At 36.8% G+C, this 17,955-nt stretch overlaps 1 protein-coding gene across 6 annotated transcripts in view; it reads left to right on the top strand.

The window, feature by feature from the left end:
• BIRC6 (baculoviral IAP repeat containing 6) overlaps positions 1 to 17,955 on the top strand; it is a 173,148-nt gene that overhangs the window by 11,677 nt on the left and 143,516 nt on the right. For all 6 annotated transcript variants that reach the window (XM_039569826.1, XM_039569831.1, XM_039569828.1 and 3 more), the window contains exons 2-10: positions 3,540 to 3,721; positions 6,127 to 6,264; positions 6,651 to 6,844; positions 8,498 to 8,609; positions 9,866 to 9,948; positions 11,114 to 11,336; positions 11,437 to 11,597; positions 13,465 to 13,523; positions 14,221 to 15,615. In XM_039569826.1, coding sequence (XP_039425760.1) covers positions 3,540 to 3,721; positions 6,127 to 6,264; positions 6,651 to 6,844; positions 8,498 to 8,609; positions 9,866 to 9,948; positions 11,114 to 11,336; positions 11,437 to 11,597; positions 13,465 to 13,523; positions 14,221 to 15,615 — 2,547 coding nt within the window. The remainder of the gene's footprint in view (positions 1 to 3,539; positions 3,722 to 6,126; positions 6,265 to 6,650; positions 6,845 to 8,497; positions 8,610 to 9,865; positions 9,949 to 11,113; positions 11,337 to 11,436; positions 11,598 to 13,464; positions 13,524 to 14,220; positions 15,616 to 17,955) is intronic.

Genomic DNA, 17,955 nt, shown 5'->3' on the forward strand with positions numbered 1-17,955 from the left:
TTTAGTACCATTCCTGGCTAGCAATTTTCTAGGTGAATTAACTTTTTTTCAATACCACAAAAGATAAAGGTGTTACTGCCCGCATTAATCTACATCTCTTCATGATGGTGGCCAAGCATTTTCAGGTGACAGCCACTTCTCTTAAGCTCTATAGTTTTGAGGCTGAATCTATCTTTAGCAGAGAGATGGAGACAAACTTTTTTGTTGTTCTGCTCCTTGAAACGCAAGGCTAATTCTCTAATTGGTTTGGTTCATCTTAATGCCCACAGGCAAGGGGGCACGACGGATGCTGCTTAGACTGGTATGAATTCCCCAAACAAGTTTGTTTTCTGTAATAGTCTCATAGGTCAGATTTTGATCACAGGAAATTGCTGGTCGCTGTTCTCTTATTGTTTGAAACAAAGAAGGTGGAGGTGATGAAATGTTCCTTTTCTTAGGTTCTTAATTTCTGCAGTCTGATGTTTGTTTGGTTTTAAGTTTTTATGTTGCTAGTTCTAATGTTGTAATAGATGACATACCATAATGTAATATGCTATAGGATTTGCACTTCTAGCTTGCTAGCAGCCTGCCAGGTTTCCTCGTAGGAACTGACAAAAGGTTTAATGACTTCTTCGTGAGTTGCTTTGTTTTTAATCCTAAGCAGATAGGCTGGAGATACTGGGAGAAGCTGTGATTCACTTGTGCCAAGACTGAAAAGCAAAATCATTAGGAAGTTTGAATGACTGTTTCTTTTCCTACCACCCAAAATAAATTACAGCCGAAGAACTTGGGGCTAAAATGAGAGTAACAGTTGGGTTTTGATGATCTGCCTTAAGTAATTTAGTGATTTTACATGAAACTTTTGAGCTGTGGTTTGTGAAGATGGAGATCACTATTTATTGCTAGTAAACTTAGTCAAGCTGGACAGGCAGGACATAATGGTAGAGTGGCACCAGTATGTTTTTCAAAGGGTATTGGCAGAGTCCTTTGGCAGGTTGTAAAATATTGATCCTGAGTTAGAAAGGACGCTTCTAACAATGCTTTGAGGATGTTTTAACTTTTCTAGGCATAACTTCTAGGTTACTACCCCTGTAGTGGTGACTTTTAAATTTTTTGGTTTCCTGGTTCTCAATCTATTATTATAATCATGTGGTCAGCCATACGTAGACTGTGTTGTAGTATGTGACTAGTATTAGAATCATCTTGAAATGTGTTTCGTGTACTTGTAAAATTAAACTCCTGTTAGCAAAAAAGCTTCTCAGCAACTCAGAGGCTATTCAGTGTAAACTAGTCAGTTACAGAATGTGTTTCTCTGGGTTTTGGAACAATACTAAATACTGATCAAATAATTTCCTTGAAACTCCATCGACTTAGGCTAAGGGAGCTTGTTTTGTTTTTATGTGCCTCAAATAAAATAAAACCAGCAACTGTAAATAACTTTCTAGAGAGAATTTGGCTGATCTTTCTGTCAATGTAACCAACCATTAGCCAGCACAGGGAAAATCACAGCTGGTAGGCAATATATTTCTTGTTCTGTAGCTACAACTTCTTCTTTTGTTTTGTAATGGAGTAGAAATACTATGTTATCTGCCTTGTTAGTAATATTCATTGGCTTCTGAAGATTTGGACCATTTACTCAAAGGATATTCGCAGTTTGCTGCGTTAGACATGAGATTTCATTAACATCACTACAGAAATGATAAAATAAGAATGGTCTAGCCTGGAAAGCCACAATGACTGGGGCTCCTACACACTGCTGAACTCCTAGTCACAGGGCATGAGCATACTCCTGTGCTTGACAGGAAATAAGGAAAGTGCAAAAGAAAGTGTTCATGGTGTTGGCACTGCCAGAAAGGGTGAGCTGCTTTTCCCATTTTTTCTGGGAGGGAGAAGGAGAGAAGTGATAGGATAAAGAAAGTGTCCTGTAGTGATCCATCCCTTGGATCACACTGGACAGTCTTGCACCCACCATCATGCTGAGGTTTCTAGTCTAGTGCATCAGATACCATTCAGTTTATTTGCATAATAGTTTCCAGTACATTGTTGAAACTTATAAAGATATTAAAACACGTATTTGAATTTTTGTCAAAACTGTTACTTTCCTGTAGAATGATTTACTTCCTTGCCTGCAGCTGTGTTGGCTGTAGAAAGTCTTGTGTGAAGAACTCCAGTGTATTGGCAAAAACACAGTTTGAAATTAGTTGATTTGCCATTCAGAGAAACCTTTTTTGGTGAGCAGGGCCCAAAGACTTCATAACTATCAAGTGATTCCGGACTCTTGAAGTGTTTCTGACTGCTATATCAGTGATTACAGTTGCAGTATACTTAATGCAGGCAAGGGCATACGTCCTTTGTTTTGCGAGTATATGAGTCATTGTTTCCAAAATCTTGGTGGGAAGGGCAGCTGACAACTGTTCTTGACCTGCATTTTCAAAGAGAGGATACCACAAATGTAATGTGGTCAGATTCATGTGCCCTATATTTCCAGGAGTTTTAATTTCCGTTTAACTCTATCAAAGTGTGAAGATGACAGAATTATGTAGGTGTCCTTACCTGGATGTTTTACTGTATGCTCGCTACCAAAATGGTGATTTTTCAATTATTTATAATAAAAACAGTATCCAGTGCCTGAGGAAAGAGGAGAACATGGACAGGACATGACTAATGCAAAATTTAACGAAACTCCTGTTCCTGTGCAACAGGAAGACATCTATGTTGACGATCCAGCATTTTTAGCTGCCATTGGAGAATGTGTCCCTATATTTATAGCACACACAGTCCGCTTCTGGAGTGGCAGCTTACACTGTCTGTGATTGAAAGCAGTTTACCTTCTATGCAGGTAGCATTTTACATGAACTACATTTAGTTCTGCAGTCAAGCCAGCTTTAGACGTGTAATAGTGTTGAGTAACATTAAACATTTTGGGGGATAATATCCATTGCCACAACCTTTCCTTACTTATCTGCTGACAGTCTTCCTCTACCTTCACCAAACTTCTCAAACCTGTTACTGACATCACATGTGCAGCACTGAGCAGAAATGAGCTGTTGTAGTGTCTCAAGGAACACACACCACATTGGTACATGTTGCGTGCTGTACTTAGTTTTGAGAAGTTTAACTATTGTTTTGCTTGATGAAATGGTGTTTATAAATCTTAATGGTAATTTAGCAATTTTGTCTCAGTGTTCATGCTGATTTGTACAATTTAGTTCTTATTATTGACTGTCAGCTAGTATCAAGTACACCAGGCATCTGCATTAAGCTTGAAAACACTAGTTTTGGTCTCCTGGTAGGAGGAGGACTTCAAGTAATGACTTCCACTGTAGGAATAAAATGGTTGTAGTTATTGATGGGATGCACAGATTTTGGTAGTTTGTTTTTTAATGTAGGAAATATAAAAGCTTGGTGAAAGTTGTGGTAGCTAAAATGCTAGGTTTTGATCATCTCAAGAAGTAAAGATTTTGCCAAAGTGTTACATTACTTTCCGAAAAAGAAATTAGAGGTCTTTTCTATAAAAGCATTTTTCTAATTAGATCTTGCATTTGTCTTTCCCTTTATAGCTAAACCAGGTGGACGGGTGAAATGCCAGTATATTTCTGCTGTGGATAAAGTGATCTTTGTGGACGATTACGCAGTAGGATGTAGGAAAGATCTCAATGGTATCTTACTGTTAGACACAGCTCTGCAAACGCCTGTTTCAAAACAAGATGACGTGGTTCAGCTTGAATTGCCGGTTACAGAGGTAAGATATGGGGGGGGGAACAAAAAGAGGTATGTAAATACCTGTGTCAGAAGTACTGAAACCAGATATTTGTCTCTGGGTTTCTAGAGTGACATTAACACCATGTAATGGAAAAGTTTCTTAGTTATTACCTGTCATAGGGCCATAGCTTTTCACAGTTACCTGTATCTCAAACAAATAAGAGCATGCCTCAAGACCACATTATTTCAGATGAAAGAACTTTTTAGTGACCACAGATAAGAACTCACTTCCCCACCTTTGTCAGTGCTTGTGTATGGAATCTATATGCACTTCTAGGAATCAGTCTGGGCTGTTAGGTATCCCTGATTATTTTGTTGTTGTTGTTGTTTCAGGGAAAGAAAGACAAAATCAGGTAATACGGTGTTCTTCATGTGAAGAATTAGTGCCGGAATCTTAAGTTTTCTAGCAAGGTCGGCTGGCCTAACAAAAGACTTTTTTCTGTGCAAACCTGGCTTCCCTTTTATGTTTGGATCAGCTGTAACACAGTACTTCGTGGTTTGAGCATTTAGTATCACTTTAAGAGAAGCTAATGTAGACATTTCTGCTTAGAGTGTAATGCTTAAGATTTGTTGCATTTGTTTATCCTCAGAATTGATGTAAATTATTTATGTGTTCCTGAAGTATTGAATAACAGGTGCTTCCTATGAATCAAGAATGTGTGTTATATGTGAGGTTTTTAGCTATGCGACTTGAGTAGGAATAACAGCAGTAAAACGTTTCACAGAGCTCTCTGAAGAGAGCTTCCTGGGTTCCGCAGGCTTGCTGTCCACTGGCATCACTTTTACACCCTTTGTGGGTTACTAAAGAATCTTGGTATGTGTGGCTGAGTGTGAAGAAAGTGTCAGAGGTCAGGATTTCCTTTCATAAGGTCTGCTGTGACAGGCTTGCAGTCTCACATGGTTCAATACAACCTATAAGTTCATGTCAGTTTTTTTGGCACAAAGGTTCTTTGGTTCTAAAGAGTTTACAGACCCTTATTTACAGCACTTCTTTGTAAAGATACTTCCTGTAGAAAAAGAAATTTGGAGTTCCGTAGGAATAGCTTTGGGAGGTTCATCACCAGATCAGTGAAGTAGAAGACAAAACATTATCTGTCTTAAGTTCTTACTTTTAATTTTAAGGAGGCGGTAACCCAGACCTTGGAAAAATTTAGTGAATATTAAGCAAATGTCATACAAACACATCTGTCCACCTCTTTCATCACAGAAAGGTCAAGAACTTTTATTCAAGGAAGGGTGTTTAGTTTCTGTTTGTCTCTAGAACTTTTCTGCAAATTTTTGCACTTAATTTAAGTAGTCTTTTAATATGTTTGATCTGCTGGTAGTGCAGTGCACCTTTATGCATTTCTAATTGTCAGCATTAACAAGTTATGAAGCAACCTCTATGCTATTTTGAATTACCTGTAGAACACTAAAATTTAGGAACTACCACAGTCTGTGTGTTGTTCTTCTGATACAACCTTAGCTAGGGGATTGGTTTGCCTTATTTCAGCCTTTCGTCTCCTGAATTTCCCGAGGACATAACCAAGGGGCCATTTGGTCCATTCTGTTTTGAGCAGTTAGTGGTTGTTTAAAGGACTGTCTGACCATTGTCTTTGGGAAATATTTCCCTGTGTTTGTAACTTGAAAGAATTCCTATCATGTTTTACGGATGTTAACCCTCCTAACAGCAGATTTACAATACTCTGTGCCTTGTACATTAAGCATACCTTTTAAATCTTACCTGTCAACATGAAGTTAGCCGACAGCGGGATAAGCTCGAAAGAGATGAGACTTGGAAGAAAAAGTCTATAAATGGATGCTTACAGCATTCTTTTCTTGCTGCATTATTTCTGAGTTTTAAGAAGTAATTTCTGAACTAGCCTGGGAGTTTTTTTGCCTCGTTTTTCAGCTTCATTGTATTAGCATTTTAAGTAATTTATTTCTAGTTTTGTTGCAGTGTTGTTGCTCTCATTATTATCTACCTTTTTGAAGATACAAAGCTACTCAGAAAATGTCAAGACTTTTGTTCTTGCTCTCACTTTTGTCCTTAAAGCTGAGTGAATCCTTTTGAAGAGAAAGCATTGGGCAATAGATGTGTCCTCACTGCTTGCTTTAATAGATCTTCAGTTTTAACTTATATGACTGACTTGTTAACATTTGGTAATATTGCCCTTGAGGGAATTTGTAGTAATTACTGTTGCCATTGCCGAAGTTTATCTATTGGTTGGCTATGAATTTAGAACATCTTACTCAGCTCTGGATCTTTTATGGGAATTATGCTGATATAATGTATGATAAAGTAGGATATGGCAAAGGACGTTCCCTGGCGTGATGAAACAGGCATAATTCCTGTTGTAGTTATTCAGCGTGGATGCTAACTTTGCTTGCAAATCTGCATTTTAGGCTCAGCAGCTGTTATCTGCTTGCATAGAAAAAGTAGATGTTTCTAGCACAGAGGGATATGATTTGTTCATCACTCAACTGAAGGATGGCTTAAAAAATACCTCACATGAAACAGCAGCAAATCATAAAGTTGCAAAGGTAAGACTTTGTACTGTCTAACCTGAATTTCCAAGTCTAATTTGTGTGTCTGCCACTGAAACATACAAAATCTGTGACTCATTGTGGTGGATTTTGGTTGAAGACAGTGGAGTATATTATCTGTTCCTTAGTTTTCTATGTGAAGCTTTACTTGGTAAGAGAATAAACACGGTTAGTTTCTTGCTGACAAAGTCAACTAATAACCCAACTGAGCTTAAAATTTGAAGTTACTGACTTTCCTTGCATTACGTATGTGTCGCTTTTGTGTGTCTGTTGTTGTATTTCTTGATGTAACGTGTGCTTGGTTTTGGTTTTGACACTTCTGTGATCTGTTTGTTGTTTAGATGTTTAAATTTTAAAATGTAGATGCTTCTTTTCTTATTTAGTGGGCAACGGTTACGTTCCACCTTCCTCATCATGTTTTGAAGTCTGTCGCCAGTGCCATTGTAAATGAACTCAAGAAGATAAATCAAAATATTGCTGCCTTACCTGTAGCATCCTCTGTGATGGATAGGTTATCTTACCTCTTACCCAGCGCACGGCCAGAGCTTGGTGTGGGACCTGGACGATCTGTGGACAGGTACATTAAGACAAAATAAGTGGTGAATTTGACTCCTTAATTGTATCAGAATAAGCTCTTAGATGGCTTTAACTTACTTGCCTAAGAATTAATCCTATTTGTGCTTTGTTGCTCTTACACATACAGCTAATTAACTGTTCAATGCACACTGTGCCGTACATATTACTGAACTTAGCAAAGCCTTTATGGATGCCACAAGACTGTCTGGGTTTCAACTTCAATGCCAGGCAAATTGAATTCACTTTGCTCTTAATCCCAACATATACTTTAGAAAGGTAACAATTGCAGCATTAAATACATATTACACTGTATCCTGAAGTCAATTCGTTTTTCTTCATACAAGAAAGAATCATACCTATGTTTTATGGTTTAGAAGTTTAGGAAGTTACCTTTGCAGACCATTATATATGCTACTTCTGAACTCTCTAGTCACCTGGTATGTATTTGGGGTCAGAGAACATTTTACATCAAATGGTTGCTTCATCTCTTTCTGATCCAAGTGGTCGTGTATACACAGGCAAGTAATCCATTCTTTTAACTTTCGTAAGCTAAAACTAGTTAGAATACTGGTAAATCTTCTAAGTCTGTAAATTAATTCTTTCTTGAAAGTGTCTGTACAAATATAATTTTGCAAATGTATTATCATTTCTTATACCTCACATAATTTAATCAAGTTGATTACATCTCTTAACTTCCTCTCCCCAAGCCTTCAGGTTCTGCCTGTGCATCACCATATTGTATTTCGATTAGAGCTCTCCTAAGATCTGTCTCTTAAACTGGTATAATGTCAAGTTAAGATAGCTCTTATGTGGGTGTTGCTAGAATAGATTACTTCCTTGGCAGGAAATGTTTTAATATTTCCATTCCTTTACAAGACAGCAAAAATCTCCTGAAACTGAGGAGCAGAAACAGGAAATAAGGCACATTTCCATCTAACAGCCCTAGTTCTTGGGAGAACAAAATCCTGTCAAGGGAAAAGAAAAACTGATACTCATTGCTCATGTACTGTTGCAGATGAGCGACATGCACTGAGTGAAGGTGGAAAGGAGAGGAACTTCTTTGCTCTGTAACTGCTGAGTTGCAGAGGGGTTCATATTTTGGGACTTAGTAGTTTAAAATTTATAAGTATTATAGTATGTAGTGAGTGGTGACTGTGGGGGGGTTGTACCATGTATTCAGTTAACCTAAAATATTGCTTTACACTATTTTTAAATATACATATTCATATCTGTTTAACTAAGAACCCCAAATTTTTGCAGTAGTTGTCATGTTAAAAAAAATCCAACTCTCTTGCAGTTCTTTTGGTCTAGATTCTCCACCTTCCTTAGATGCAGAATAGCTTTGGGTATTTGATCCTTTTCTGCTGGTAGATCAAATAGGCTACCTGGAAGCTGATTTTATTAATCCTGCTTTTAAGGCCTGTAGGTTATTGTATGGCTTTTCATTTTTTACTGGGGATGTATTTTAAGCACCCAAGTGAGGGAAGTTTGTAACTTTCCTGTGATAGTTAATTATAATTTTATGTATGAGTTATAGGTAACTATTCATGCTATTTCTAATGGTTACTAAAGCACTGAAAGTATCTCATAAACAGGTGAGGTTTTAAATTTTAAGTGGCAGCTTTGGGTAACGTAGAGTTTTTCACCTTTCTAGGTCTTTGATGTATAGTGAGGCTAACAGACGGGAGACGTTCACTTCATGGCCTCACGTGGGTTATCGGTGGGCACAGCCAGATCCTATGGCTCAAGCTGGATTCTATCACCAGGTACAAGATTTAGTTGTACTTAGCATTTGTTCTCTAGGTGGGACGGCAGAGGAAAAAAGGTGGTGATGTTTTTTAGTGGGGTTTTTTTTCCTCTTGTTTTAATGGATTCCTTCAATTATGCATAAACCATAAAAACTTTGTCATTTAGCTCTTTTTTTTTTAAGTTTCAAGGGGTTTTGATGCCTTGAGTTTGCTTCTTTTTTTTTGGGTCAGATCACAGAAAATACTGTTCTGAACTTGAGCATATAAAATTTTTCTACATATCAGATTTATCAGAGTTAAACAATGGTAATAAAGATGAACTTGGTTGTTATGTAGAATGTCTTTCTCCTTGTTAGATTGTTGAGTAAATAATCCTTTTTATAGTACAAGTGAAGCAAAAGAGCAATAAGCTTGGCACTGAAGTTCTCTAACCATATTTTCTAGTAGAACTTAAACGGTATTGTATCAAACAGAGATCCTAGATCACATTAAATTGTTAGGCTTAGTGAACAAAGACCACCTTAACATTTTATTCCACTACTTTTGCTTATTTCCATTTTTCATTTTTGAAATTATTCCTGCTGTAAAAAAAAAATTATAATATGGATTTAGATAATGATGGCTGGGCAGTGCCTATCATTTGACAGCAGTATTGTCTTCCTCATTATGTCAGCTGCAAAGCCCGACAGGTGCAAGTGGATTAAGTTTTTGGATGATTTCTTAAACTTGTACAGAAGGAGAAATGCAGGAAATTCATATGTGAGAATTGCATCTGCATATTCCCAAGCATGTCTGGAAATGAGGTCATGAAAATGCAAAATTTTAAGAGAATGGAAATTTTGATTGTTTTTCCTCAGTTACTTCAGCTAGTAACAACTGTTCTTTTCATAGGAGTGATAGAGAATACTTTATGTCCTAAGAGATTGGTTGGAATATTTTTTAACCTGTGTTTATCCAAGTATTTATTCTGCTGCAGTTCTAAATTTTTTTAACTTTGTGAACTTCTGCCAAAGAAAAAAAGTTATTTCTGTTCTATGTCTGTGGTTTGCATTGAATGACTTACATGAATGTTAGTTCTGGATCTCTTCTATAGTAATGTGAATCCTTTTTTATTGTGAAATACTGCCACTTTGTAGTATATAATTTGTGGCCTTTTATATGTTTGATGTGATGCTTTAGTATGTCACTAGAAGGAAAGGACTTGATCACTTAGTTAAAAGTGTTTCACAGTACATAGCTGAATAAATTTCAAGTGTTTCTTCTTATTTTCATAGCCTGCTTCATCAGGAGATGACAGAGCCATGTGCTTTACCTGTAGTGTGTGCTTGGTGTGCTGGGAGCCTACAGATGAACCTTGGTAAGTTTAATGATGTTTGAAGTAGGCTTAATTTTGTGCTGAAGAGGTTAGAAATCTTCGAAGGACAAAAATCAGCATATCTCAGTGGTATTTCTGGTGAGTTTAGGACAAGTCATTGACAAAAATAGGTTTCTAAAATGATTCCATGGAACAAATCACAAAAAGATTTGATGTACTATATCAAATTTCTGTGTAATGCTAAACCAAAAACTTTGTAGTTGGATTTATTTCTTAATTCTGATTTGCTATTTCATTTCAAATTGCTCCTTGAGAGTTGTCAGCCAATACTTCTGTGCAGGGATCTAAACTGAGCCTTCTCTTTGATTGTGACTAAAACACATCTCTTTCCAAGTTCAAAAACTGCCATGGCTATGGTAGTATGCATTTGCCTTTTATGTGAAGTTGCAGCATCCATTACTAGTTTCCTGAATCATCTAAAATTGTGCATAGTGACAGAAATGTGGGACCTTACACTGATTAAAGAATTCTTAATGTAATTTTTTTCTTGAATAGTTGGTAATTTATAATCTTTTCTTGAACACACTGGATTCCTGACTTGCTGGAAACTTTTCCTTGTAATATTATCTTTGTAGTTTTTGTCTACTCCTTTCACTTACGATTTTCAAGACATTTTGTGGCTGTGTAATTGCTCTTGTCATGTCTCTGCCTTAGTTGTATATCAAGATTAGGTCTTTTCCATGCTTCTGGGTCAATGTGGCGTTTGGGACTGTTTTCAGTTTTGATTTATTTATTTGTGGATATAGAACTAAAAAAGAGACATTGGTTCTAAAGCTACTCATAACATTGGAGTTTTAATGTACATTAATTTATGTGCATTAATGTGCTTTTCTTCATGGGGACATGATTAGCTACTGCCTATAGAACAATTATTTTTTAATGGACTAATTGTATTAAGAGCACTGTGTAGATTGATCCATTTGAATATGGAAGTGCATTGAGTGATCAAAGTCTTTAATATAGTCTGCTATTTGAGAATCAGGGAAAGCTGTGTTAGTAACTTCAGAACTCTCCTTTATGGTTGACTGCAATACAGTTCGAACAGTTCTGTTTCAGCTTCACTTCTAGGGCTTAGCTTGTATATGCTGTGTGTATTTTTCCACAGTAAGAAATCAATATTTTCTGTGTTTGTTTTTAATCTGAAAAGGTCTGAACATGAGAGACATTCCCCAAACTGCCCATTTGTCAAGGGTGAGCACACTCAGAATGTACCTCTTTCAGTCACGCTGGCAACAAGTCCAGCACAATTTCCCTGCACAGATGGCACTGACAGAATAACCTGCTTTGGATCTGGAAGTTGCCCTCATTTTCTAGCTGCTGCAACAAAACGAGGAAAGATCTGCATATGGGATGTTTCCAAACTTATGAAGGTATCCAATATAAACAATCATTTTTCATCTACTCTTTACTGATTAGGCAAATCTTGATTCAAAATCAAATACCTTTTCTGTTTTTGTTGTTATTTCTCAGGTCCACTTAAAGTTTGAAATCAATGCGTATGATCCCGCTATTGTGCAGCAACTTATGTTATCAGGAGAACAGAGCTCAGGGGTTGACTCAAGGAGACCAACACTAGCATGGTTAGAAGATTCATCTAGCTGCTCAGACATACCAAAATTAGAAGGAGACAGGTATGCCAGTCTACAAAATTAGAAATATGAAATGCTGCTGTGTAAGTGGTACATGCCATTTAGCAAAGTCATGCTTTGTGAAACCTAAGATTGGTAATTTTCTTTTCATGGAAAAAATATTTTTAGTCACTCTATATTTGTATACAATTGAACACTGGAAAAAGACTAATCTAAATGTCTATTTTTTAAGCCAGTTTCCTGCTGTTCTAGTTTTTATATTCCACTAGCAGAGAGATTGCAGATCTCATTGCTGCCCTATGCTGATATTTCTGAGGCAGAGAAAAAAGAGAAAGGAATATAAGTTTTAGATTAGCTTTTCATTTTAGTTATGGATTATACATTTCAGATTTTGAAAGTAAAGGCTCCTCATGGACTTCTGGAACATGCTTTTCCCTGATTGCTTCTCCGTAATTTCGATTATGTCATTCTGAAAATAAATTGTGTGGATGTGCTAGGAATTTGTACTTCCTTGCATACCTTTAATACATGTGTACAGACTCTAAGCAATTAGATAGTCCTGTTGCAAGGGTTTGGATAAGCTACAGGGTATGCCAGTGCTTAGAAAGTGTGACATGAGAAAAAGGAGTATTTCACTCATGCTTCATGCAGTCTCTTACTGGGAACTCTTGTCTGGTATTGCCAAAGCTCAAAAGAGTGAATACCTTGGAAAAATTAGAACAAAAGGTGTTTGGGGAGTGTTGCTAGTTTTCTGAATGTTTCTTCTTAAACTTCAGCAGTAAGGAGAAAGTAAGAATACTGTTACATGCACAGGGAGGTAAATCTTTGGTTTTAAGCTTGGTGTGGTATCTGTAGTAGTGCAGAGTGAATATGAATCTTGCTCTTCTGAAGACATGGGCAATATCTGCGTGTGAGGCCTAACAGCTGCCTAGACTCTTATTGTAGCTTTAGGGCTGTGAACTCCTTAAGAGTCAAAGAATTAAACTGATTTTAAGAGCTGGATAAAGGACAGTGTCATCATACTCCTCAGAACTAAGCATCTTTCATTTCATTTAACCTACATGAAATTTACTATCACTTCTCTGCGTAAGGGGAAGCTGGATGAGAATCAAAGTACTGAATTGTCTCTGTCGTGTTGTGAAGTGAAGGTTGATCAGGTTTGGCCCAAAAAAGATCTGTTTCTTGGATATGAGGAAGAAGCATCCAGTTTGGTGAAGTTTGAGGATCTGACTTGGTATTTTGAGTAGTTATACCTGAAGCTGCAAAGGGATTACTGTTCTTCCTGTGCATAAGGAGCCTGTAATAGGAAATAATTTCTTTTATTGGAAAAGTCAGATGCATTAATTATTCATATATTCTTAGAACTACTCAGGGACCTATTTCTCCTGAAAAGGTATCTTGAACAGAATCTGTTTTAATGACAAAATTATGAATCTGGCAGTATTTTTAAAACCAACACGCTACTCATACCTTGTTTCTTTACTAGCTTCAAAATTGCTCTGGTAGAATTGAAGACCAGTCTGTGTGCCCTACTTTCCAGAGATTATTTTGAGGAATTTGAAGATATCAGTATTAATTTTTAGATGTCCTGATTGTTTGATTTTATTTTTCTTGGAATGATTCCTGAGAACTGGCTTTCGTTTTAATTCCATTTATGCCTGAATTGTAGGAATACAATAGTAGAATGGGACAAAAAGAAATCTGATCCAATGGTTTGATAATGGTGGAAAAAAGTCTTTATGTTGTTGGTGTCTGTGATGAACTCATCAATGGATGAACAATGCTGGCTAAAAGGAATGGCCAGTTTTAGTACACATCGTGGTTTTTTTCCTAATTTTTACTAATTTAATTAAAAATAAGCATGCAGTTAGAGTATACATGGTGTCATTTCATGCATTATTTTTTTCAGTGATGACCTACTGGAGGATTCAGACAGTGAAGAGCATTCCAGATCGGAATCTGTGACAGGTAGGTTATAGCTGATCTGTTGTATATGTAATAGTTTAGAGGTGAAAGGGGAAATTCTTCTTTTGGGCTTTTAAAAAAACCGCTGTCAAAACCGATGATATTATATTCATATGATATGTATTAGAAAAAAGGAAAAGGATTTACCTTGAAAGCAATGCCAGTATTTAAGGCACTCTTTGTGTGGGGGAGAGATTGCATACAGGAGAAAAGAAAAACTGCACTTTGTTGGTTAATAAATGTCTTTTTTGACAACAAGCATTGCTTATCTTGCTGTCAATAAAACACACAAACCAAGATAAAAGAACTTTCTTAGAACAGGAACAAATTACAGCTGTAAAAAACCCTTTAAATTCAGGGGATTGCCAGAAAGAGTTCCTGTGTCTTGATTGTTTTCCTAAGGGTATGCACTTTGATAAAGTATTTCTCTTCTTGAATAAGGATTTCATATGGAAGCAGAACAGTGCTATGCATGGTGTTGTATTATTTTCTTAGAGTTGGAAATTTTGATGGAGGGAGGATTACATGTTTATTTTCTATAATCCAGTTTACATCTTTGAGTAAGGATCACCAAGTGGGGGAAAAAAGAGCTTGAGATGTAGGAAAAGATACTTTTTCCTAATAAACAGTAATAGATGCAGTATGATTCCTGTTTTGTCTTTTGAGCATTTGTATTATGTTAAACGTTTTTGTTTTAAAGGGCATACATCACAAAAAGAAACTATGGAAGTCAGCCTTGATATAACAGCTCTCAGTGTTCTTCAGCAACCTGAAAAACTTCAGTGGGAAATTGTTGCAAATGTTCTGGAAGACACAGTCAAAGATCTAGAGGAACTTGGGGCAAATCCCTGTTTGGCCAACTGTAAGAGTGAAAAGATGAAGGAAAAACATCTAGAACAACACAACATTCCCTTTCCTTGTTTATTAGCCGGAGGTCTATTAACATACAAATCACCTGCTACCTCTCCTGTTAGCAGTAACTCTCAGAGATCACTGGATGGCTTAAGTAGGACTCGAGGTGAGAGTGTCTCGGAACAGGGATCAACTGACAATGAATCCTGCACTAATTCAGAACTGAATTCCCCTCTAGTAAGGAGGACTTTGCCTGTATTGCTGCTATACAGCATTAAGGAGTCTGATGAAAAAGCAGGAAAACTCTTTTCACAGATGAACAATATTATGAGTAAAAGTATACATGATGATGGTTTCACAGTTCCACAGATCATTGAAATGGAGCTGGACAGTCAGGAACAGTTGCTGTTACAGGACCCCCCTGTGACTTACATTCAGCAGTTTGCGGACGCTGCAGCCAACCTGACATCTCCGGACTCGGACAAGTGGAGCTCCATGGTTCCCAAGCCTGGGACTTTGGTTCAGTGCCTGCGTCTGCCAAAGTTTGCAGAGGAGGAGAACCTGTGTGTAGATTCAATCACACCTTGTGCAGATGGAGTTCATCTGTTAGTAGGACTGCGGACTTGTCCTGTTGAATCTCTGAGTGCAATAAATCAAGTAGAGGCCTTGAATAATTTAAATAAATTAAACTCGGCACTATGTAATAGAAGGAAGGGGGAACTAGAATCAAGTCTTGCTGTAGTAAATGGCACAAGTATTGATGTAATCCAGCATGAGTCACCAGCAGATGTACCAACTCCTTTAATAATTCAACCTGAACAGAGAAGTGTTAGTGGTGGATACCTAGTGCTTTATAAGATGAATTATGCCACTAGAATAGTTACTCTAGAGGAGGAACCAGTAAAAATCCAGCATATCAAAGACCCCCAAGACACAATTACCTCAATGATTTTGCTCCCACCAGATATACTGGATAATCGAGAGGACGACTGTGAGGAGCCTGTAGAGGAAATACAATTAACTTCTAAAAATGGCAGTGGGAGAGAGAGAAGATCTGAGATCTCTACTCTTGGGCACCTGGTAATAACTACTCAGGGAGGATATGTAAAAATATTAGATCTTTCGAATTTTGAAATTCTGGCCAAAGTGGAGCCACCTAAAAAAGAGGGCACTGAGGAACCAGATATGTTTGTCTCTGTGATATACTGTTCGGGCACAGACAGATTATGTGCGTGCACCAAAGGTAAGACTTCTCTTTAAATTTTTTTTTAAATTATTGATTTTACTGTATTTGGATTATATTACAGAATTTAGAATCTAAATTTCAAATTCCACTGAATTTACATACAGTTTAGTGATCTAGGAAGCATGGACTCAAGTTAATTCCTCGCCTTAAATGTCTATTTTAATCTCTAGAATGGCAGTAATTCTTGTGTGTCTCTAATTCTTGTAGAGGCACAGATTTCTTAAGTCCAAAACTAATAGAAGTAATTCTTGTATGTAATTATTTCTATGATAGAGAAATCACATTTCAGAAAAATGTCTCCTGCCTGTAATTGATGATATTCAAGAGAGCAGAGAAAATAATGCTTTTATAACTTTTTCGAGTGTATCTTCATTCAGGTAGCATGCTGCTGGTTCTGCTTCAGCTTTTTGCAATTGGGGTCATATTATCTTAAGTTTTAGAGCCAGACTATCCGTGCAGGGTTCTTAAGTCTTTTTTTCCAAATGAACACAAAGGCATTTTGGGGAAGGGGGCAGGTAGGAGCAGAGTGTAACTCAAGTCCAGGTAACAACTACTTTGTAGAAGTCCCTAAACCACCACACAGCTCCCCGCTTCCTTGTGTCACACTGGAGCCCTGGAAACAGCTTTGGGTGTCATCCAGCTGCATTCCTCCATGCCCCAGTGTTTTATTTAGTTCTCCTGCAGTTGATTGCAGCTCCACTGGAAATGCTTAGGCTCTCAGAGGAGCTAAGCTGATGGGATGGTTCATACATTTCAAATAGATTCCCACCAATATCATGTTGAGCTTCCTCTTTACTGGAAGAATTGAAATTGGTACCTTTTTTGCTTTCGTGATGGTGTCACACTAATTATAAACTCCTGCTGTGAGCAGCTGTTAAATCAGATTTACTTGTTATTTCCAACAGATAAAGTCAAGTTTATTGTAAACAGCTCAGCTTTCTTAAAGATTCCATGTTTGTCACTCACCTACCAAGACTTCTAGAAGTGGGCATTTTAGATTTGCTTTTTAAATACAAATGAAAACATTGGAAGTTAGTAACTACTATTTATGTTTGCAGCTTCCCAAGGTTAACATTCCTATTTGCTAAATTGTTCTCTTTTGGTGACTGCTTTTGAAGAAATATCTATTAAATTGTTTCAGCTGTATTTAATAATGCACACTTTTTCCTAGTTAAAATGGAACTCTAACTGGAAGGTTAATTGCCTTTGAAAACTTTTATATCATATCCATGTTATAATGTTTCTACCTTATACTTAGCTGATCAAACTGCAATCTCATTGAAAAGACCTCCAAACAGAATTTTTTTTTCTACCGATTTTTATTACTATTAATTTCTTTCTTGCATCAAATCTGTTTTGTCTTTCTTGTGTTTTAAGATTCATGGTAAAAGTTGAAGGGCTTATTGTTATTATGCATGGTACTTTTCCATCCAATATTACTGCGTATGGTAATTATATTCTTGTAGCTTTTGGTGTCATGTAAACTTCTTTGGGGCATGGAGTGTAAGATATACAGGTCTCTTGAGTTGGAAGCATTTGTTCTCTGTGTGTAGGAGTACTTTGTCTCTGCCTAGATAACCACCATCTCTGTTACTGACTGGGAATATTTCCATCCTCTTTGTAATGGATAAGCACATCATTCTGCTTTCCCAGGAAATCTCTCTCAGTATTATAATATACATCTAGTAGTTTATAAATGGCTTTGTTGGATTGCTTTTGTTCGTGCTGCCCTTAAGATGACTGAGATTTTGGGGTGTTTTTTCTTCTGTAGCCCAGTATGCTACAGGTATCAAGTCAGCCTGCAAGGTTCCTCTTTTGAATGTAGTACTTTGTTTACTTAAAAAAAAAAAAAAAATCCACTGATTATTCTTATCTTTCATTTATACCCACCACACCTCTATTTGGAACTTCCATTTTCTGCTCGAACATGTACTTTGGAGTTCATTATTTTAATTGCTTGAATGTCTTTAGAGGCTTTCAATTTTTATTCCTTTTTTAACATTTCAGTCACTGTTATATATATATAAATTAAGTTCGCAGCCGTCATAAATACTTAGGGGCCAATGTCCATTAGAAGTTTGGATTTCTGGATCTGGTGCTAGGTATGTCTGAAGCCTCAGAGTCAAAACATTTATGCCAAAATATGACACTTGGTAAAGAATGACTTGAACTGGAATGTTTGTAAAAAAGGTATAAAAGGCATAAAATTCAGGAACACTGAGAGAAAAAGCAAATCAAGGACCTCAACTATTAATATAACTTTTTAAATCCTCCATCTTATTGTAAGTTTGAATAGCTTAATATATGGAATAGGCTTTGCATAATTTTCCTTGTCTT

Source organism: Corvus cornix, chromosome 3 (genome assembly GCF_000738735.6).
Source record: "Corvus cornix cornix isolate S_Up_H32 chromosome 3, ASM73873v5, whole genome shotgun sequence".
Taxonomy (NCBI): domain Eukaryota; kingdom Metazoa; phylum Chordata; class Aves; order Passeriformes; family Corvidae; genus Corvus; species Corvus cornix.